Consider the following 25,453-nt stretch of genomic DNA (forward strand, 5'->3'; position numbering starts at 1 on the left):
TTTTTAGAACCTCTACATACGGCAACTCCCACTCCCCATATAACGGTACTGTTAAAAACTACTAAAAGCGCGATAAATCAAGCACTAAACACGCCAGAGACATTAAATCTTATCTCTGAGATGGTATAAATTGGCTTTATAGGAACCGCGTTCAAAATTAGTCAGTGGGCGTGGCAACGCCCACTTTTAGGTGAAAACCCATATCTTGGGATCTGCTTAACTGATTTCAACCAAATTCGGTACATAACGTTTTTTCATATTTTATGTTATAGTGCGAAAATGGGCGAAATCGGACTACAACCACGCCTATTTCCCATATAACACCATGTTCAATTCCATCTGATTCTTTCACTTTCCACTATGCATATTAAGCAACAAGATTATATCGGGGTAAAACTTTGCGTGAATAATACGTTTAAAGTATGCCACCTTGTGACCAAAAATTGTCTAAATCGAACCAAAACTGTTCAAGCCCCTAAGTACTAAATATGTGGACCCCAGTGCCTATAGTTGACCTTCTATCGAATATATCAGTCAATCCACAAAGAAATCTCAAACGAGTATACCATTTGACTTTGCGAGAATATAAAATGTTCGGTTACATCCGAACTTAGCCCTTCCTTACTTGTTTTAATTTAATTCTTTGGTTTTACTTTTGTCACTTGCACTTGATCGAAACCCGAAAGAGAAAAAAATTAATTTTTACGAAAAGTTAATGTAAGCTTTCTAAATTTTAAGCTAAGTCACTGCTCGGACGTCATAAAAATTTCTCAATCTTTTTCTGAGATTTATCATAATAGTTAAGTGCTGATTGCTGTGCCTAAACGAATATAAGAATGCCGGTTAAAAAATTAATGTGTGTTCGGGATTGTGATTTTAGTACAATTGAAAGTTAAAAGGCGAATGTTTTTAACTTTATTGATTGCGATATCTTTATTGATATATATATAAAGAACAAAAATAAGTGCTGCTAGTTAAAGTAATGTTTTTATCAGGATGTCGATCTTTGATGACTGCTGAATGCTGACTGCTCGATGGTCATTGATTGTCCACAGGGTGGTCATTCGTTTACAGTCGGCCTTTCCTGACCAACTTGAGCGACCTCGATCAATTCGTTGTTGTCGATATCTTCTTCTTCGGCATCGTCATCTTCTGGTAACTGACACCAGCGTTTTAACTTGTCGATTGAATAAACAGAAGAATAATGTTTTCTAGTTCGTCGAGTTTGGGGAAGATCTTCGACCACATAACGATCGTGATCCAGAACTTTGGTAACTACGAATGGTCCTTTGAATCGTGGCTCGAGTTTTCTTGACGTGCCTGTACTCGGTGGTTCATTTTCAGCTAAGACTAAGTCACCTTCTTGGAAAATACTCGGAGATCGATGCTTTGCGTCAAAACGAGATTTCGCAGCTGCCCGTGTTTCGTTAATTCGTTTGGCTGCCGTTTCACGAAGATTCGTTAATTGTATTCCATCTAATGCTTCACCGTTTGCTTGTAAACTAAGAATAATTCTGTTGCGTAAAATATCACGTGGTTTATACCCATATAACAACTCATGAGGAGTACAACCCGTGCTACTGTTCTTCCATCGTGTTTATGCACCACTGTACACAGCGTATGTTTTCGTCCCATTTTTTTATGGGTAGAATTCGTCGGTAACAGCATTGACAATATTGTACGATTCGTTCTTTCTGCATGACCGTTTGCTCTCGGTGTACGAACTGCCGTAAGAATGTGTTTTATGTCATTTTCGAAACAATACTTTTCGAACTCTCGGGAGGTAAAAGCGGAACCTCTGTCCGTCACGATACGTAATGGCATACCAACATAACTACTTGCTTCATTTAATGCTTCGATTACGTACCTCGTTGATGTATTTTTAACAGGATATAACATTGTAAATTTTGTGAATGAATCGACGATAACCAGGTGATGTTCCTTTGCTTTTGAGCTTTTTGGAAACGGGCCCAAGTGATCCATATGAATAGTTTTGAACGGAATCGGTTCTATTTCGTCGTAATGATACTGCATTTCGGTTTTCCCACCTTTACGTTTATTGTACGCGCAATCCATACACGATAAAATGAATTGTTTGACGAAGTTGCGCATTCGTGGAAACCACATGTAAGATTTCAATCGTTCTAACGTTTTTTCGACACCCATGTGTCCTGCTTTTGTATGACAATCTTGAATCACTCTATAGCGTAGTGCTCGCGGTACAACCCATAAAAGTGCGTCGTCAACCTTTCGCAAAAGTCTTCTGTTCTGCAATATATACTCCTTATCTTCAACTTTACTATTTGTTTTCAGATTGTGTACAATTTTACATATGCGCTCATCTTGTAATTGCATACTAAAAAGCCAGTCATCCTCATCGATAACTGCTTTATCAGTACGCAAATCTGCTACTTCGATTGTTTGTGATTCTTCATACGGAGTTCGACTTAGTGCATCCACATGTTCCATACGACTGCCCGGTCGATGTTCTATTTCGATTTCAAAATCCTGGATTCGTAGCCACCATCTGGCAATTCGTGGTATAAGCTCTTTCTTTTGCATAGTCGTTCTTAATGCGCTCCAGTCTGTCTTGACTGTAATCTTTTTACCGAAGATATAATATTGGAAACGTTCTAGAGATTCTACAGCAGCCAGAGTCTCGAGTTCATAACTGTGAAACTTTTGTTCGTCAATGCTAGTGGCTCTACTATAATACGCTACCGGTTTAAAATCATCTTTTTCGCGCTGTAATAATACACCAGCCAAACCTACTGCACTTGCATCTGTGTGTACTTCATGTTCTGTGTCGATACGATATGCTGCTAATACTGGTCGTGACACTAATTTGGATTTTAATTGTTCGAATGCGACTTCTTGTGTTTTTGTCCACTCAAATTTTTCGTCTTTGCGTAACAGTTTGCGCAGTGGTTCTGAAATCATAGCGTATCCAGGGACGCATTTTCTAAAATAACCACTTAAACCTAAAAATCGTTATATATCAGCCACATTAGCTGGTGTAGGAAATTTCGATACGGCCTGCGTTTTGATTTTACCAGGTAAAATACCATCTGGCGTCAACTCATGACCCAGAAATGTAATCGTGCTTTTCATAAATTCACATTTTCTGATATTTAGGGTTAAGCCCGCTTTTCGTAAAACTGTTAAAACTCTGTTTAACTTTTCTAACATTTCCTCAAACGTTTGGCTACCTATTAAGATATTATCCATGTAAATTATAAGGTCATCTTCGTGTACTTGTTCTTTAATTTTTACCATCAAGCGTTGAAAAACAATAGGCGCGTTTTTTAACCCAAAAGGCATGCGCTTGAATTCATACAAGCCATCCGGAGTTATGAAATCTGTATATTTTCGACTACCAGGTACGATTGGGATCTGATAATATCCACTATTCAAATCTAATATCGTGAAAAATTTATATTGTTTAGCTTGGTGCAATTGCTCCTCTATATTTGGAACAGGAAAATTCTCTTTTTCAATTATGGAATTCAACCGGCGGTAATCTACGCAAAGTCTATCGCTTCCATTTTTCTTTTTAACTAATACAATAGGGCTTGCGAATTCGGATGAGGATTTTGTTATAATATCGTTATCTTCGAGGTCTTTGATCATTTGCGTTACTATCATTCGCTTTGGAGCTGGCACTCGATAAGGCGCTTGCGCAATAACCTTTTTCGATTGTACGACAATTTCAAATTCAATTAAGTGTGACTTACCGATACCCTTCAATCCATCTGAGAATACATCATTGTAGTTTTTTAGTAAATTTTGAAGTTTTAGTTGCTGATCTTCTTCACTCACATTTTCCGTTAACTTGGTCATTAACTCATCATTAGGAAAAACAGCACCATAATGACAATCAGCTATGAACTTCGATTCACCATTTTCCACCGTGAACAATAAACCTTAACGCGCTATCACGTCTTGACCCAGTAGGAAATCCGTATTTAACATGTTATCGGCAACAATATATACCAACGTATTAACCTTTACTTCTCCAATCACTATATCGAGCATACACCTCTCTTTCATCGTATATCTTCAACCGCTTATACCGTTTAAATGTATACAACACTCTTCATACTTCAGTTTCAATATATCAGCTGTTGACTTTCGAACTAAACTGCACTCACTACCGGTATCGATTAATGCTTCAAACATTAGGCCATTTACGTTAATCCTCTTAATAAAAAATTTTTCATTTTGCTTCATTTCAGCTTTTCGAACGTTATGCGTAGACTGCTTAAGACCACAATTGACCGGTTCCCCTCGTTTGTGTACTTTACCACAATCAGGGCATCTCGAACGCTTCTGCTCTTTTGTACATTTATTTGATATGTGGCCTAACTCACCACAATTATAACATATAATTTGCTTGTTTTCATCAATCGTTACTCTCTGAGGCGGTGCGTTCACTACTTTAGCTTGACTTTCAAAATTACGTTTAGGGGTGGTATTTTTGATACGATTTGTTAGCCATTCTTCAACTATTTCGCGCATTTGTTTAGCATTTTCAAATCTTTGCGCTCCTATAGCAATTTGCAAGTCACGATGATTTAGCCCCTGCCGTGTATATTGAATAATAGCAGGCTCACTCAGTTGAAAACGTTTTCCTAATGCATAACAGTAGTCAGATACACGTTCACCTGTTTTGCGTACCGACTCATTCATAATTCGATGCAGTTGCGCTTCATCGTAATTTACACAAAATTCTTTTTTCAATTCCGCAACGAAATCATTCCATGTCGGGTGTACAATTGGTAATGCATCTAACCATATGCGAGCTACTCCTTTTAATCGACCATAAACTGCTAATAAAACACATTTTTCGTCTAACTGGTAAGCGCTCATAACGCTACTGACTCGGTCAATAAACTGTTCTGTTAACGACTGTGTATTTGCGTTACGACTTGTCTAACATTTTCGTTTTGGTATTGATTATTTACGCTCGGTTGAATTACAATTGGGTCACTTATCTGTTGCCTGTTTTGCTGTAACATGCCTACAATGGTTTCCATCATACCACGTAAGTCATTGATCTGCTCCTGCAACCTAAAATTCATAACTATTGGCGCTTCTATTTCATCATTCCCATATAGTTCCATTAAACGTAGTTCCAATTCCGCTCTGGTACCAGACGTAGATACCCCTTTTTCCCGCAAGATAACTTTTAATTGATCAGTTTTGAATTCACTTATTTTCGGCATTCTTGATTTTTATATTTGTATCGTAGATTTATATCAGTTTCGTTTTTAATGTCTATTGTAACTTCTCGTTTACCATATGTTCACTCGTTCTTATATTTTAGATTTGTTTTGACTACAAATCACAACTCGTTGATTTTCGTTTCGTTTCCTTTCGTTTTTGTTATTTCGTTGGTACTTGTTTATTTTAAAATTCGTTGCTCCAGAGAAGGTCCAACTACGGACCAGCGTGTGAATTGTCAAAACCTAACAAAATGCGATGAGCGTGTTTCACCACAGTCGGCTCGGAAGGAGAAATTTTAACAGTGGCGAGTGAACAGAGCTGAGCATTGTATGAAAATTATGCTCAGAAGTTTGCATTGATATTACAGCCGCATGTTAGCTTATATTTTTATACGTTTATATGCAATCATATTCATAGATATGAAATTCCTTTTCTGAATATCTATGATATCATGAAAAATGTATTACATTTTAGTTAAAATATATTACTTCAAAGGAATATTTGCAGTTGCTTTTTAAATATTGCTTATGTTTGATATTATGAAATGCTTTCATATAAGTACATATGTATGCATATGTATATATCTGCTATGTTTTACTATATACATACATACTTAAGTATATAACATACTAACATAATATCTTAATATATTTAAATAGTAATATATGCCAATCACACCTTTCATGATTTAAAGCTTACATACATACATATGTATGTACTTATGTAAATACAATTCAAATTCAAATCAAGTTATTATCATTTATCAGTAATAACATTTGCGCGCACTGCTCTATATGTACATACATACATATGTGCTTATGACATTGCTACACAAATAATGGATACACAAACCTACATTCATATATTCGTAAATATGTCACTCGCAAAAACTACAAACTTGTTCTACAAAAACAACAATCGTCACAAGTCAATATGTCAGCCAAATATGCGAAGCCCAAATTTATAGTAAATCACACAACAACAACATTTTCATTCATGAACGCAGGCGTACTTTTAACAAGCAACCTCGCTTCATTCATAAAAACAGACAACCTCTCATCTCCGCGAGCATGCGTTTGCCAACAAGCTTCTTTTCGCGACGATGGCAAAAGCTAAAAATCATAAATTGAACAAATTTCTGATATTCCCTCTGAAAGGGAAAACTTGCAACCACGCAAGCCCACAAAACACAGAAAAAATTGACAAAACTGGCAACAAAGCTTTTGTCGATTTAAAATATTTTTCAATTTTAAAATATTTTTCCGTGTCTCACAAAAATCTGCGTCAATATGTATGCATGCTCATATATAAACATACATATTTACGATCATTAGTGGGCAAAGCTGTTAGAGCGGCAAGGGAAGCGGTGACAATCGGCGGCCGTTCGTTAATATTTTTTCGGCACAGCTCGGATTTTCTACCAACAACACAATGTTGTGACGCTTTGTCGTCGCGTCAGTCCTTCGACACAGTGACTCTTTGACAAGAAAACAAAAAACGTGAGCTTCGGCCATTGGTTGTCCAGGGCAACGGAGATTTCGCATTAAACAATGAGTGTACATACTTACACACATATGTTGCATGTAGACAAATTAATAATTATAAAGGGTACTTCCATATTTGTTTACATGCACACATAATTATACATATATAATGTATAAGAATATTTGCGACCGCTTGGTCTTTTCTTATGGGGTTATGTCAAGCAAGAGGTGTACAAAATCAAACCCAGAAATCTGACTGAACTGAAGCGGTCCATTAAATAGATAATTGAGGCAATCCCGAATTAGGTGTCGCATATGCGTGGTTGAGTATGGAAAAATAATTAATTGTTTAAATAAAATAAAATTTTCTATACAATAACAAAATTAAATGTAATGCATTGACTAAAAAGAAATTTATTGCGGTTTAATTTTGTAGCACGATTCGTTAGCCACCCTGTATAGGCAGAATATCTTCAAATTCTATGAAAAGTCGTTTGCGCATTGTAAATATACGAATCTGTAAGCGTACATTTCTTAACATTGAAATTAGCATTATTTTTCTCAATTAACATTGAAAATGCTCAATTCTGCTATTTTTCAGTCCCCTGATGTTAATTGTGGACATTTGGTGAAACACGCTCATCGTTTTCAGTACCCCTTCCAAATGTGGTGAAACACGCTCATCTTTTTCAGTTCCCCTGCGAAGCATGAAATATTTTGCTAATGGCCGCACTGTGAACCTTCTCTATGATATACGTTCTCTGGTTGCTCCTTCGCTGTTATCGTTTAACATTGCTTCCTCTCTTCGTTGATCGTTTAGTGGTTCGTTGTCGCTGCAGATCGTAGATACATATTTACATAAATGTGATAGCTTTCCGTTTCACCTCGATGCTTCGTTTTAGTTGACGTTGATTGGTTTTGCCTGATTCCATGACTGATTCTTTCGCACTCATTATCAAATTAGCCTTTTAAATGTAACTGCTGAATCGCCGCTTGCTTGCACGTAATGGGAATGTCGGAGCGCTAGGGCTCTTGCACTTTTATGGCTATACTTTTCCTATTTGAACAACTTTACATGCGTTTGTGCGTTCACGTATACTTTTAGCACTCAGATTCATCCCACTTCTGAACTGAAAGTTAAAAGGCGAATGTTTTTAACTTTATTGATTGCGATATCTTTATTGATATATATATAAAGAACAAAAATAAGTGCTGCTAGTTAAAGTAACGTTTTTATCAGGATGTCGATCTTTGATGACTGCTGAATGCTGACTGCTCGATGGTCATTGATTGTCCACAGGGTGGTCATTCGTTTACACAATTGAATTCTTTATTTTACTTATATTATGATTTAGGCTAAACCTTAACCTAACGGCTCAAACTAGTGGTACATGTAAGTATGTATTTAAAAAAAGAGTGAGTATATGTACATATATCTTTTAACAATCTTTTGTAATAGATTATTGTAATAGTACTAGATAATAGATAATGTGTTTTAAGAAGGGTAAGTATTTTATATAGAATAAAACGTTTACATTATTTCAATATTATAAAATTAATTTTTCTAATTTTTTTAAAAATATTTTTGGATATAAGATCCAATACCTTGAGGGCACCACTTTATTTTGTGCCCTTTGTTTATAAAGTGAAAGAATCAGATGGTACCATTTAAAAGTTTGTTATATGGGAAGTAAGCGTGGTTAACCTCCGATTTTGCACATTTTTACAGTGTCGAATAGGAATGTTTGGGTAAATCGGTAAAGTAGTTTCTGAGATATAGGATTTATCTAAAGGTGGGCGATGTCTCATTTGAGTTAATTTGGTAGATTTTAATATAAATTCGTGGACACCAAGTAAAATATAGCATTGAAACAAATTCGAAACAATGACCCCTAATAAAGGTTTTTTCAATAAAAATATTATTTGAAAAAACCAAACAAACACACTAATTGTTAAGGAAATTCAAATGTTTTTTATTCAATCTAAAGTACAATTGATACAACTCAGTTCTGAATATAACATCATTCAAATGGCCTCCACGACATCTTTGGCAGGAACGAATTCGATGAATCAAATTTCGAGTACTTTTTCCACGAAAACAAGTCGTACGTTATGAATAGCACATTCAATATTGACTTCTAAAGATAGAAGAGAGTCTGGTTTATTGCTTAAGATCAATGACTTTAAATAAGCCAACCAGAAGTACTCTAATGGTGTTAAATCACAACTTCTTGGAGGCCACTCAATGTCACAATTTCTTAAAATTATCGAATCTCCAAACTTTTTTCGCAATAATTCGGTTGTTGCCCGTAGCCCGTCTTGTTGGAACCAAATTTTTTCAAGATCGACTTTCTCCAATTGTGGCTATAAAAAGTTGGTTATCATCGATCTATACCGCTCTCCATTGTCTGTAACGGTATCACCAGTTTCATTACGAAAGATGTACGGACCGATGATTCCACCTAATGTGGATTTTTATCGCACCAGAATCGACAGTTTTTTTTATTTACCGCCCCACTCACTATATCCATAACGACCATAAAATGGCAAAGGCGCACGAAAAGTTGCAATTGGAGAGGGATTAGTTTGATAATAAAGCTTTATAATTTGTAAACGTTGTTCTTGCGTATATCTTTCCACGATGAAATTGTAAACATTACTGAATGCAATGAAAAAAAATTACAGATCATGACATATTAATAATGGCCGAAACGACACTTAGAAATCATATTATCCCTATTGGAAAACCCGATATATGTGAGTAAAATCCAAAATATGATATAATATTGCGAAATGACATAGTATTAATTACATTATTATCGTTCAATTTAATCGAGATATATGAGATATAAACTGAACCAAAAATAACATATTGAGTATACCACATGAGACAACAGGTAGGCGCGGATCCCATAAAATAACAGATATGGAATTTAGATTTAAGGTCACATTTTGTTTAAATTAATCATATAAGTATGTTTTTTAATATATAATGTTTAACATAAACAGTTTAAAGTCAACTAGGGAGTCGGAAATAACTTTGTCAGTTATATTATATTAAGGCTATTGTTATTTCCGGAAAAAGAAGTCCAAATATTCGGTATCAGGGAAATTTAAATTGTATGGTAGTCAAGTTAAAAGATCATATGGAATTTAAGAATATGCATTATGGGAATTAGGCGTGGCTGTAATTTGACTTCACCCATACTCACGCTGTGACAAAAGCATGCTAGAGCAATGTTATTTACAAAGTTGGGTTGAAATTGGTGAAGTAATTCCTGATATACATATATGATTTCACGTAAAAGTAGGCGGTGTTTATACTTATAGTCCTATTTTTATACAATTATTTATACAACTCTTCCTTTCTATATTTACTGTACAAGTCAATGAATTAGACGTTTTTCTTTTATGATTTAACGCATTTTCTTCACTATTATTTGGCATTGTGAATGTGTGTTTCGCGCGCTTCGCTCAACTTATGGTCAACATAATCGGCCTACTGAGCGTACTATTCTTAACGCCATCACCCATCTCGAGACCCAGTATTCATTATTAGATTATATTCGACCGAATAGACTACGTCCAGCACGCAGTGAAGAAAATATAGCGCCCGTAGCTAAGAGTGTAAGTTAACACGAGCACCTCTACAACCATAAAGTTCGCGCGTGGCCTGAGTCAGCAAAGAAGCTTTCTCACGCTGACCGGAAAATTATCAAACGTCAGCGTCTGCAGCTCGTCCGCTGGGAACGTAACTACCTAACACCTTTAAGCAGTCACGTACAAAAACGGTGACCGACTCTTCATTAATGATAAGTTAGTTTTAAGTTTTCAGTCTCTAATTAGAGCTGGACGGGTGCAGCTAAAGCTCACCAACATATATTAATTTATATTAGTAAAGTGAATTGAATAAAAGATATTATTTAATTTATATTAATAAAGTGAGGTTAATAAAATAATACCCACGAACTCATTACTTGTACTTCCAATATTTCGCACGCTCAAATGATCATGCAGCAGGCTGTTGGTTTGATCAAACAAATAAATAATACCCACGAACTCATTACTGGCGCCCAACGTGGGGCAAATAAAAACAAAAGGACAACGCAAAAAAACGGGAAACGGAGAGGACTTATATTTGTTTTAAAGGAGGCAGAACCACCCGAATTCAACAAATAATCAAAACCTATTGGATCAACAGGAAATATGGGATATTTTGAAGTATTGTAAGTAAAGTGCTCATAAATTATTGGAGAAAACAAAAATTTGGTAAATACTTTTGATGTAAAAAAGTACAAAATGTTAATAGAAATTAATTAAAGTAATTTTAATTGCGAAATGAATTATGAAATTGGATTGTGAAACAAGCTTAGATTAAAATTTTCATAAAAGAAATGATAAAAAGATAGAATTGAAATTTAATTGTGAAATTAAAACAGACATTTGAAAAAACACTTTTTGTGTGGAAAAATATATTAATTGAAAAATATTAATTAAATTTAAATTAAAATTAATTTTAAATTGTGAAACTGAATTGTGAATCAGGCTTAGACTAAAATTTTGATGAAAAAAAAGTGATAAAAAGGTTGACGAATTGATAGAGAAAATAAACCGTATACAAATTTCAAGAAATAGAAAAGCAATGGACTCTAACCAATTGACAGCTTTAGTGCAGGCTGCCATGACGGGCGCACTGCAGCAACAAAGGGAAGATTTCGAAAGAAAAATTAGCCGACTGACGGACCAAATAGGCAAATTATCGACCACAGGCAAAACACCTACAACATACGAACCGGTAAAAATAATAGCAAATGTTAGGTGTGAAGAGCCTCTAGACCTAGTGAAATCCTTGCCAGAATTTGACGGACAAGTTAGCAATTATGTATCATGGCGTCAAGCTGCACATACTGCATATGAAGTATTCCGGAATTATCAGGGTAGCTCTAGGCACTATTAGGCCGTGGGGATAATAAGGAATAAATTAAAGGGACCCGCGGATGCGGTTTTGGCATCCTTTAATACAGTTTAAGAACGGAACTCAACTTGTGTTTATTTAAAATAACATAATTCCGTGGTAGTCGACAACACCGTCGCTATCGCATAATCGGAAATATTATTTAAATAGTTAGTGGGTAGTCGACAACACCGTCGCTACCAATCACAACGCACATAAATATTCAAACTACTTATAGTAAAAGAAGTGATAATAAATAAATAACTATTATTTAAATAGTTCGTGGTAGTCGACAACACCGTCGCTACCGAATAAAGGAACAGTCTAAATATAATAAAAATACAACTTGTGCTTATTTAAAATAACATAATTCCGTGGTAGTCGACAACACCGTCGCTATCGCATAATCGGAAATATTATTTAAATAGTCAGTGGGTAGTCGACAACACCGTCGCTACCAATTACAACGCACATAAATATTCAAACTACTTATAGTAAAAGTAGTGATAATAAATAAATAACTATTATTTAAATAGTTCGTGGTAGTCGACAACACCGTCGCTACCGAATAAAGGAACAATAAAAGTTTAAAGATAATAAAAATAGAACTGGCATTCAGTTATCGATTGCTAAGTTGACGGACTACTCGAACTCTGATTACATACCGATCCAGGACGGAGATGTGACTATTTGGCAGAACTACGATTATATAAAACACACCACTAATCTAAAAACGTACATGGATATAGCAGACGAAACAAAGAGGCTTACTTCACATTTCCCTTCATCTCATATGAGAGTACTTTTAGACTCAGACATTGAGCACATAAGAATACTTCTAACAACATTAGATACCCACCATAGACAAGCTAGGAGCATAAACCTGTTAGGCACTGCACTAAAGGTGATTGCAGGAACACCAGACTTTGATGATTTTGAAAATCTTAAATTCCGACAACAGGATCTTATTAATTCAGAAAATAAACAAATAGAAATAAACACAGTAGTCCAGGAAAGAATAAATAAATTAACTGAAACTATTAACCAGATTATTAAAATTACGAATAATAAACAGATCGATACTAGCTATTTATATGAGACACTACTTTCAAGAAATAGGATTATAATTTCGGCTATCACTCTTGCAAAGATAGGAATAATAGATCCATTAATATTAAACTCTAATGATGTAAAAAGAATTATTAATATGAGCTTTACAAATACCACTATAACTGATTTAATGGAAGTGTCATTAGTTAAGGTCTTACTAGATAATGATTATTTGCATTTTGTAATTAAATACCCAAAGCCTATATTAGTATGTAAAAGAGTCATCCTGTTACCTGTACAACATAATGGAACGGTCATAAATATTACAAATGACAACAACGTCGCTGAGTGTGGTAACCAAGTTATTGTAATTACAGACTGCAAGAAAACACTGACATCAACATTCTGTAAGAAGCTGCCAAATCCGACATGCGCCCAGCAGCTTCATTCCGGTGCCACCGCTCACTGCAGCATCCACCCTAGTCACCTCGAAGGAATTACAGTGGTGGACGAAGGGATCGTAGTTATTAATGACAACACCGCTGTTATCATAACTATAAATGGCTCAGAAAAAATTGTTAGTGGAACTTACCTGGTCACATTCGAAGATAAGGTCCAGATCAACGGATCTAACTTTGAAAACCATAATGGCGTAATAAAGGGATTACCAGGTTCGGCGAGTACAACATTTCTTAATATCACAGGACAACAAGAGGTGTTAAGCCTGCCATACCTTCGAAGGCTGAGTGTAGAAAACTTGCGTTATATTGGAGTAATTGAAAAAAGAGCGGTGATAGGGCCAGCACTATCAACTATAACTACCATCATCATTTTAATTGGCTGCTACATTCTCTTTAAGCTTTATCAGAAGAGAATTAGAAGCCCGAGGACGGCCCTCACTTAGAAGGGGAGGAGTTAACACGAGCACCTCTACAACCATAAAGTTCGCGCGTGGCCTGAGTCAGCAAAGAAGCTTTCTCACGCTGACCGGAAAATTATCAAACGTCAGCGTCTGCAGCTCGTCCGCTGGGAACGTAACTGCAACCTAACACCTTTAAGCAGTCACGTACAAAAACGGTGACCGACTCTTCATTAATGATAAGTTAGTTTTAAGTTTTCAGTCTCTAATTAGAGCTGGACGGGTGCAGCTAAAGCTCACCAACATATATTAATTTATATTAGTAAAGTGAATTGAATAAAAGATATTATTTAATTTATATTAATAAAGTGAGTTTAATAAAATAATACCCACGAACTCATTACTTGTACTTCCAATATTTCGCACGCTCAAATGATCATGCAGCAGGCTGTTGGTTTGATCAAACAAATAAATAATACCCACGAACTCATTACTTGTACACGAAGACCGTTGAGAGTCGATTCCGCGCAACTGAGACTGACGTATGGATCGACTTGGCGCATTTTATGTTGAAATCTTAAGTTTAAAGCGCCATCGCTTCACTCTAAGGGCTCTCTTAATGGCAAAGACTGTTCTTTCGAATGATAATAAACATTGCCCATTAAGTTTGAATTTTCTCTGTTTTTTCTTTAAGAAAGTACGATCAACGATTCTATAGAAATGTATGAGTACATTTATTATGTCTCCTCATAGAAATATTAATACCGTGTCACGGAACAAGTGATTACATATAATATCATAATTTTATAAAAGAACTCATGAGAAGTTTTTAAGCACTTTCTAATACCATATAGTGTAACCCGATTGCACTTATATAAAGTGAGATACAGAATACTAAAGTAATCTATTTTTATATTTATTTTTATTTATAATTTGTTTTATATTTAGTTCACTTAAAACTGAAATGTTATTTAATTTTCCGAAAACTACCAATTCGAGTATAAATTTTTTATTAAATTTAGTATTTGTATGAACATACTTTTGTACTTAGGAGCTTAGTTATTTTTTGTGAATAAGTTGAAACATTCCTCCTGGCAAATATGGCCTTGAAACTATTATGGATAAGTTAGGTTAGGTAACCGGGTAGGGTAGATACTAATCGATGAATCTTACTTGGACAGATATTCTTTCTTTGTGTTACCAATAAACTCCTAGAAGTGGATCACCAGATCTTCATAGGCCGACGAAGCGTTTTGAGATTACCACAAATTTGTTAAGGGGGTTAATATCAATCCCAGCCACTCCAAGGTGTGTCTATCGAGTTATTTAAATTTCAGTTTAGTAAAAGCTGGGCAATAGAGAAGAAAGTAACAAGATGATTTCACCACGCTTTCCCCCATACAGCTTTGGCAAAGAGCGTTCGACAAAATATTTAGCCGCAACGCGTGTGCACCTATTCCACAGTGTACAACCTACAATTGCGGGGAGTTTGACTTTGCTAAGAGTTCAGAGGACCTCTTACGGTTCACTCTGGCCCAAAAAAATGTTGACCAGCGCTTGCCGATCTCACTGGAAGCCCCTAGATACAGCATTAGAAAGCAAGAGTACTTCAGAAAATCGACTCGTTTTCAATCGGATCAACCGGTCGTTAGCAAGCTTATTGGCTTTGAAGTTTGCGGCGACCAGGAATCCATACAAGACTTATACGGAAGAAGCTTGAGGCTATCGCTAATGAGGAGTGCATGACCCTTGACTAGTTTTTGAGCGCACAGTCAGCGAGCTCAAAGACAGTATAACCGCTCAACTATCATAGTGAATATAACATGGATAACTGCATCACCTTTTCGTAAACGTAATATTTAAACATCATTCCATTATGAAAGTACTTGTAACATTTCATTGTACAGAGGAGAGAGCATATATCATGTTATATACAAGGGTTATGAGAAGTATCAAACCGATTCTTATCAGTTTTACTTCTTTTAGATTTAGCAAATAAAGAGTTTTAAACCAAGGTCTGAACCAATTTCATTCATTATAGATCGGGTAAAGATTGTTGGAAAGTCGGAAATCACTACTAAATTCAGTTTTATACGTTCACTTATAATTGCTAATATATAATATAAAGCGGTGTAAAGTCAAGCGGCAGTTCGCAAACCTTTATGTTAGGTACTTATATGAGGAATTAGGAAAATATTGATCCGATTTTACCCATTGTTGACATAAGGGGGCAACCGATCCTCTCTAACACAAAGTTTTAAATATAAAAGGTGTAAGTATGCATTATAAATAATGTGCATTATAATAAATGAACATATGATTATAAATTGGATATTAAAAAAAAAAATAACAATCAAACTTCAATGCCATTGAAATAAATCCGCAGCTAAATTATATTTTCTTTTGCCCGTTTTATGTTCTTTATTCATAAGTTTTGAAATAAACTTTAGGTTTTTATCTTTCGTAATAAAACAAATTATTTTAGTAAATTCAAACTACAAATAAGCGTAATGAACTTTCATTGTTTGTCCGTTGTGTTTGACCTTAGATATTTGCATTTTCGCGATAACGAACATTTTCACTTGAGCAACATCTTACAGAGTAACCCCAAGGGCACATTTTGGGGAACAAATATGTAATATCCACATATTCAGCAGCTTGGGACTTGAACAGTTATGGTCTGATTTCAATAATTTTAAGTCGTGACATACCTTGAAGCTTGGTTGTGCAAATAATAATTTCGATAACTTCGGCATCCTGCGTTTCAACCGCATTTCTCGCCCAGCAGTTTCGATGAGTCCGGAAGCCTCCTCATTAATATGCTCTCTAAGCCTATTCGTGAGACTTTGCAATTTTTCTTATTTCATTTACCACTGAATTCACGCCTAGATCAATGTGTAGGCCAACAGATCTAACATACATAGGAGCATTAACTAAAGTCCTTAGTACCTTACTTTGAAAGCGCTGAATGCAGGCAATAGAGCTTTGACTTGAGTTGTGCTCCGTAGGCCCAGACTGGACTTGGAACTTGATTGTATATTAACATCTTGTTTTCGACTGATAAACTGGATTTCCTGCCAACTAGATGGTAAAGTTTAGCGAATTTCATAACAAGCTCACTCCTTAGCTTAGCATCTAAGGTGATACTTAGGTACTTAGCACTGTTATGTTGTGGTGTAGGAGTATTATTTATATAAATTGGACGATATGCCGATTTTTTCAATGTAAAGTCGACGTGAATTAATTTGGAGTCGTTTAATTTGATGCGCCACTTAGATGCCCATTTGGTAATTGCATTGACTGCTGTCTGCACTCGTCAGGTAGACACAGGTTAATTCTCCAGCTGCTAACAATGCTGTATCATCCGCAAATGTCGTTGTTACATAACTTGGGTCAGTTGGGATGTCACTGGTAAAAAGCATTGGCCCCAACTGGCTTCCCTTGGCAACACCCATCTCTATCGGTTGCCATTTAGAGTATGAATCTCTTGTTTAATGCGGAAGTATCTATCTTTTAAGTAGGAAGCAATTATTTCGCAATATTGTTTGGGTAACATGCATTTTCATTTGAGCAGCAGACCCGAATGCCAAACTTTGTCAAATGCTCGAGACACGTCCAAGAAGGTCGCCGAACAAACATTCGTTTCATCCATTGTATTTTCAACGAAATTAACAATTCGGTGCACCTGATCAATTGTTAAATGGTGGTAACGAAAGCTAAATGGATGTGCTGGTATGGGTCGTTTACGATCGATTATTGGTTTGCGCCTATTTATGAGTACATTTTTAAAGATTTTGGATAAAGCTGGCAGCAGCGATATGGGCCTATATGATGTAACATCGTGAAATCTTTTACCCGGCTTAGATATCATTATGACTTCAGATACTTTCCAAAGCGATGGCACGTATCTTAGGCACAGTTTATAATGTTTACGAATTTCTTTAGTAAATTGCGTAATTTCTCCGGACCCAGGTGCTTGTTTGAGCCTTGTGTTCCCGAAAAGATTTTTAACTTCTTTACTAGTAACTGGAGAAATGCTGACGTGTGAATCCAAACAACTATTTTTACAGTTTATCTCATATTCATCGTTGGGCGTAAATGTGCTTCTCAAATGATTTGCAAATACGACAGCTTTATGTTTATCCGTTCATGCCCATGTAGTTTCGTTTAGTTTTATTGGTGCGACATGTTTTATTTCTTTATCCATATTTCTTGCAGCTTTCCAAAGAGAACACTCAGTGTATGTTTAGCCAAATAAGTTATAAATGAATAATTTTTAAACTATCTAATTTGTGTCCTTAGTTGCGCTGTACATTTCTTAAGCTCAGTTTTGAGAGCAGAAGACCTAGTTTGCCGCAATGCCCGTCGAAGTTTGCGCTTTTAATGGATACTTTCTACAATATATTTTGGGTATTTGTTTCCACTTAGATTGACGCGAATATTTGGTGTACTCTTCCACGCAGCATTTTGAATTATTTTTGTGAAATATTCAATTTCACAGTCCAGGTCAGTACCTGTCGATACTGACTGACTGACAAGACTTGTGAGTGATCAAAGCTTAGGTCAGAGCTATCTTTAATACTTATGTTGATTTTCGGTAGTTTATTAACTATAAAGAAGTCAAAAAGGTCTGGTAATTTCCTACCATCTGTAGGCCAATAAGTGGGTCTACCTGTAGAAGCAATGTTGCATCTAACTGCTTGTATAGCTTTGAGAAGTCCTTTGCTTCAAAGTCGCCACCCATGATGTACCTTCCGTCATATTTTTTAATAAATTCATATACGTAGCTATTTTTATATTATGTCTATACAGAGCAGTAAGAAATAATGGGTGTTTGTGCAGTTTAACTGAAATTGTTGTCGATTGAATTTCTTCCGTCTTAATCGGATCTTTCTCGCAGTGTTCAGTGTTGCTTTTGATTAATATTGCGCTCCCTCCTCGTGCTGAGTTTGCTGGGTGTGGAGTGTGATATCTTTCTATTATATATAAAAGTTTTCTGCTGCTGTCGAGAATCAACTAACATAAGAGCGAGTTAGCTCGCGCTCGGCGGGGGGCGGACGTAGGCGGGCGAGCGTCCCGGAGCGCAGCGGAGGGCGCCTAGTAATTCATAATTTTTAAATTTCAAATTAAATTTCATAAAATGCGTATCGGACAACAGACATATGTATATAAATATTTCTGTCGTGTTGAATAACTTCTAATTCAGTCGCTGATTTAGGGACTTAAATAGTTTCCCTTATTCATTTAGTTTATTCAAAATTTGGAACGGAGCGGACTACTTTGTTTAGCCATTTGCGCAAATGTAACTTTAGAAACGGAAGGGAGGGAGTTTACTTCACCTCTGTTCACAACGGGTTTGTTAGTCAGAGCAACTGTGTTAACATTCCTTTTATCTTTAAGTTTTTGCAGTTCTTTTCAACGACACAACCACGGTATCTTGCAGGATGAGAATCGCTTTTTCAGCTTTGCTGTATTCAGTAGTAGGATGTTTGCCTCCTCATTTCACACACCTCGGTGGTTTACCGCAGAAGTTATTTGTTTGTCCAAAAGCTTGACTGTTTTTTGCACTGTGGAATTAATTTAAATGCTTGAATAGGCTCAACTTTGACAACGGTAGCATCGAATACTAATAAAAACATATCTAGCGGTTCCTTAGTCTTCCATTTAAATTTATTATTTGCATTTAAGATATTAAAGCCTTGAGCTTTTAGTTCGTTTGTAATTTATAAAAATTACATAGTTTATTATAATAGGAGGTATTTTTATTTTTCAAAAGACTATTAATAGGGAAGTATCAGCGTTTCTTTGAAGAGCGCTTCTTTTTGAGTATCCACTTAGTTTCTTTAACTAGTTCATCTTCGTCAGTTTCATATATTTGATCAACATTCATACTAGAGGGGTTTTTATAAAATTTTCCAATGTAGCCAGATCGAACAAAATAAGACTTTTTGCGAATTTAAATTAAAATACCCAACATTTATTAAGATTCAGTATTATTATACATGTATTCGTTAAACATATGCAGAAACTATTTAAACTGTGACTGTGATTTTGTAATATATTAAAACAATTGATTTTTGAGCTTTCAATACTTTATACCAAATGTATTAGTTCTGAATTAAAAAATAATTTTAACAATTCTCAATTGAAAATTAATACCACTAAGCATGGCATCACAAAGGATTTTATTGCTTACATTTCAATTTCACGTTTTTATTTTCATTTTCATTGTTTCCCAATTTTTGTTAGTGATCTTCAACAGCAGCAACAAATCTCTCTGTTCACATATTTTTCTGTAGGATTTCAATCTGGCCGTCCCTCTTTTTCCAATTGCTAAACGTCAGACCTCCTGAACTTTGAGTTCATGAGGTTTTGACGTTTAGCAACTGAGCTCTCATTTCTAGTGAGATATGAGTTGGGCATCTCCTTATCTCGGGTGTTAAGTACGGCTGTCTCTATCAATAATAACTTTTTTTTATTTATTGTTTTTATATTTTGTGAATTCACAAACGAAAAATATCATTATTTAAACTGATTCCGTGCACTACATACTTTCGTCACGATTATCTGTGTTTGTTAAATACACGACTCTTGCAACTTTTTTGTCAGTTTCCGCGCACTTGAGGACTGGAATCACCTGCGTAATCCTTGTTTTAGGTTCCGTACATTAGGACACTAGCAAAAGTTGTCCGAACTTTTGAACTGTTGTAGAATTTTGCTTTTTTGATAAATTCATCAAATTGCAGTTTTTAATTTTTAATTTGCGGTTTAGTTATAGTGCTTTAGGGTTTTAACTAAGTGCACACCAAAACAACAAAAGTATTTACACAACGAACTGTTTTTGTATCCACTGAATCAGCTTTTTCTTGTTGTGGTCGTCATTGCAGTGCAATCATGCATCTATGTATGGATGTTATTGTAAACCTTAATCTACAAGTCCAAACGACCGAAGTCAATTTGATAAATATAGCGACATATATGGCAAAAATAATAGTCTAAAGTATTTGCATACAATTTTAGTACTTCAAAAGCTGGTTCAGTGGAATGTGCAAAAACAGTTCGTTGTGTAAATATTGTACTTCGATCATTTCATTCTTTTTGAGCCTAATACATGTATACATAAAAGTCAACTAAAGAGGCAGAAATTGATAATTGATATATTTCGTACATAAAATCTAGGCGAAGATATGAATAAATATTGTGACACAAAAACTTAATATTTTGCCGGAGAAATGTTTTTTGAAATTCTTCATGTATGCATTGCAAAATAAAAAGTCTTAAAACTTATTTTATAGAAAGTAGATATTTCCAGAAACATAAAGCTTGCTGACATTTTAAAAAAATCTGATATTTTGACGTGAGATTTTTTAATTGAAAAGTTGGTCGGTTTTTCCGATTTAAAGTCAAAATAAAGTTTTTGCTAAATATTTTAAATAAAAAAATACTCTGCATGTGACTTAAAAAGGTAAGTATACACCAAATCTCGTGAAAGAACCTTCTTTTTTGTGCAAGATAAAAATAAAAAACCCCAAAACTTGGTTATTTTAATTTTTCACATAAATTTGGAGCTATGTGAAGAACTTTGAGGCTACGAAACTTGTAGATCTTTTCATTACCTACAGCTTTGCCATAAACAGAGCATCAAATTAACTTGAAGAAACACACTCAGATCAATTAATAAGTTTATATACTTGTAGTCTACGTTCCAGTACAAGTATTTTCCATGCCTACTGTTCCATTGTCATACTTACCATACACACTACTTTTGGATACTAGACAAATGTATATGTACTTACAATCTTCGAAAATTTGCGTCGTCTCCTTTATTACCGAAGGCAGATACGGAATCATTTGAAAAATCCAATATATTGGTTGGAATCCATCCTTCTTTGCAATTTTCCGTTGAACCAAATAATCTCACATACCACCTATAAATTACCACTTTTACATATTTGGTCACTTATAATATAAATAATATACCTTGAGTTAAGCTCTGGTTTAAAGTCACGTAATTTGTCTCTGAAATTTATAAATTTTATATTATTTAATCTCTCATATTTTTTTATGTACCTCGAAAACGTATCGCCCTCAGTTGTTTTTAAAATTTCCACTAGATCCCCTCTAGATAAGGATATTGAATCAGGTGAGTCGGCGAAAAATTCTTGATTTATTACTAGAATGTTGTCAATCTAAAAATAAAATTCAATAAAATATACTTAAAATGCAGTTCATTTTCCAGTTTCCTAGTTCTTGTATATCATAAGAAATATTGATTTATCTTAATTAAATACACACTAAATACACACTAATTTTCAATTCGAGAATATTTCACTGGTACTTCCCCAACTATTCGAATCATATCGGCATGTTATGTAAACACACATTTTGCATTCAATATATCAGTAAAATCTAACCAACATCGAAATTCTTGGTAATAGCAGTAGATTCTCTGTGGATAGAGTCAAACCTCCGAAAAAGCTATTTTTCATGCTTAATAGGTTAAAATCATCAACCGTTTGGAGAACACTGAAATTTGATGTAAAGTCAACTATTGTTTTACTTCAATCTCGGCATTTTGTCATACCGTCTTTCCACTTTCTTAATAGAATTAAAATCAGGGAAATAGATTTTTGATTAACATTGCGGATTCATGTAGAGTATAAAATTTTCTAAAAAATCTGGCTTAGTGCGATTTTTTTCAGTTCAAGAAATCGTATATTTAAAAGCTTTGAAAAGAAAGTTGATAAAATCAAAATTATGGTACATTAAATAACACACAACTTGAAACAATTTGTTAAAAAGATATCAGTGATTTATCGCCAGCACTTTTTGTGTTTGGTAACAATCTTTATCCAGTTCTTCATCAGCAAACTTTTTTGTCAGCCCAAGACATTCTTCGCCTTCCAAGCCAAAATCGTCACTTATAAATCGTGCAAGCGTGTCAACATTACGTTCGCTAAGCTAAAGCATCACCACAAGTCTCCACCAAAATATATATGAGGGCTGAGATATTCTTCATACTAAAGTAGTGAAGAAGAACTCCCGCAAAAATACTCTTCAGGCACTAAATTCGACATACTTATTCATTGTTGTTTACGCTTCAACTTAGTGGCATTTACTGAAAAAGGCGCACAAGGACAGTAGCTTTCAAGCAAATATTCGGAATCTTGGAATAATCAAATTACGCTATTCCTTGGCAAACTGCATGAATATACCATAGTTTTAGACCCATAATATAGGTTTATTTGTCTCATCCTAATGCTAATCCTAAAACACACATATTAGGTGTAGTAAAAAAAAATCCATTGTTTTTCATGAAATTGAGGGCTTTAATTGCCATAGTTAGAATAATCCGATTTAGGTCAAATAAGAGCCGTTTTGTTCGACAACTTGTTGCCATTTTTAAGGGTAATTTCATTATGCCTCCTTCGTTCCTATTGGAAAAAAATCTATTTTCACAAGCCTCTCTTGAAGTGAATTCTTCACGAGCAAAATCGTTCGCTTCTGATGGTAATCACTTAGTACCAGGTCCATACTGTAAGGTGGATGCATAAGAACCTCCAAACCAAGCTCCCGGAGCGAGTCACTATCGATGTGTGTGGCCTGGCGTTGTCATGATGGAACACAATTCCTCTCCTATCGGCCAAAGCTGGCCGCTTCTGGGCGATTGCTTCCTTCAGATGGGCCAATTGTTGAGGGTACAGTTTTGGGTAAATTTTTTTTCGATTCGCAGATGGAAATTCGGTCCATCAGGTTTTTTTGCCGTTACTCGTGTGGCACCCATACATCGAACTTCTTTTAGTATCCAGCCTAATTCACATGGTTCCAAACGGATTTTTGCGAATGATTAAGCTCTTGGGCAATCCAAACAGTGCTTACATGACGGTCGGACTCGACAATGTCCATGATTTTATCGACATTTTCGACAACTGGCATCGAAATTACCGGAACGAAATCGACAAAACCAAAATTGCGTGTGATTAGCTCTTACAGTATCAGGACCTGGCTAGCGTTTTCGCATCGCATCTTATCGAAGAAAAACTGTAAAATGTAGCGTATTTTCTCTCGGTTAGTGTTCATCTTTGACGCGAGCTCAAACAAAACTGAATCAACCAACCACAAAACTGTCAAAAAAACTTTTTTAGTCCCGATCGGACTTACACAACGCGAGATACAGATAAATAACGCCACCTATTAGAAAAATAATGGATTTATATTTACTAGACCTAATATATAATAATTTAAATGTGCTTGAGTGCCATTGATAACTTTGAAAATATTTCCAGGTGTCAGCGAAACATCAAAAAATATTAGAATTCGTTATTTGCTGAAATTGTTTATTGTTTAGAATTAACCAGAAGGACAGAAATAATTATCCATTCTGATATATATAATCATGTTCACTTAATGCCAAAAACGTAAAAACTAACTCAAAGCAAAGAGAGGAGAAAACCTGTGGGACTTTGAAATGTTCTCAACCGATGTTGTCCATTACTCATACCCATACCCATAATCGTTTAATTGAACAAAAAGATCTCGTATAACTCAACAAATATTTAATTTTTTTTTAATTTTCATTGTGTATTCTTAAAACATTTATAAATATACTCTGAAACATTCAAAAAAATCGATATAATAATTTTTTGTATATTTGCAAAAATATACATTTTTTTAGACTCTCACACTAGGTGTATCCCTTGAGGAACAAAAACAATTCATATTATTGTATATAAGCAGCACTTGCATATGTTGCTTACATTTTTAAGAAGAAATCTGTAATTGTTTTTGTACAATGTATTGTTTAATCTATGTGAAATAACATGTGAAGCCATATTCTCTATTTCACACAAAAACTAGAAGAAAGAAATAGAAGGTATTTTAAAACTTCTAAAACTGACGAAGACTTTGGAGGATCATCATCTTTCTCTTGCTCCTCAACATCAGCCCCATTCAAAATATCTTCACCAATAAACATATGTATGTTTTTAATGGGAATGCCAGAAAAAAACTTTTTAACGAATTTTTTGTGCAATCAACCAGGAGAAATTAAAACTTTATTCAATTTCAATAACACATATTTTTAACCAATTATGCGGTGAAACCAATTAACCAGGTTCGATTCAGTGGGATAATTTGCACGTGTTTTGTTTGCAATATATATTAGACCGATCAGGTGATTCAAATAAGGAAAATCAATTAATCGATGGTCTATTAAGCGGGGGATACTGTATATTAAAATTCATGACCTGACTAAGCTTCATTACTACAACATTATACTTATTAAATTTTTTACCTTACTACATTAGGAAACAGGTTAGCAATACACAAAACATGTATATACAACGCATTATGTTAATTGCTCTCTCTACTGTGTACTCATATTCGTAACTATAAATTAGGTTGCTATCGAGCATCGAGGTGCTCTTTTATATATGTATTGTATTATTATAATAGATTATGGGTCCAGGCAACGAGACAAGTAAAGAAAAAATAATTCTAAGTGACTGAAAGTGAAATTTCTTGCAGAATTTAAAATGCATTCCGTTACGCATTCTATCGAAAACGTGTAGTAAAGAAAAAAGATGACACTACAGATGAAAAAGCTGCACAAGAGACGAAAAAGCATTAGCAATTTATGCATTCTATTGAAAAGCTGGATGACCACAATTACAGCGCGTGGGTCGTTCATATGAAAAGCGTGCTCATACATGCAGAATTATGGGACGAGGTTTGCGAGGATGACACTGCAGATGTAAAAGCTGCGTTTGTTGCAAAAGACAAAAAAGCATTAGCCAGCTTTATGCTATGCATCAAGTCTTCATAGATAAATAATGCGAAGAACTGCCAAACGTTAGCGTGTCAAATCGGCAGAATCTAAAA

General features: G+C 35.0%; 1 protein-coding gene across 4 annotated transcripts in view; it reads right to left on the reverse strand.

The window, feature by feature from the left end:
* Positions 1-25,453, reverse strand: part of Obsc (Obscurin) — a 358,871-nt gene that overhangs the window by 308,419 nt on the left and 24,999 nt on the right. For all 4 annotated transcript variants that reach the window (XM_070108137.1, XM_070108138.1, XM_070108141.1 and 1 more), the window contains 3 exons: positions 21,644-21,762; positions 21,554-21,592; positions 21,370-21,501 (listed from right to left, as the gene is read on the reverse strand). In XM_070108137.1, the coding sequence (XP_069964238.1) occupies positions 21,370-21,501; positions 21,554-21,592; positions 21,644-21,762 (290 nt within the window). Of the gene's footprint in view, positions 1-21,369; positions 21,502-21,553; positions 21,593-21,643; positions 21,763-25,453 lie in introns of those variants that run through there.

The sequence above is a fragment of the Bactrocera oleae genome, chromosome 4, assembly GCF_042242935.1.
Source record: "Bactrocera oleae isolate idBacOlea1 chromosome 4, idBacOlea1, whole genome shotgun sequence".
NCBI classification, from domain to species: Eukaryota; Metazoa; Arthropoda; class Insecta; order Diptera; family Tephritidae; genus Bactrocera; species Bactrocera oleae.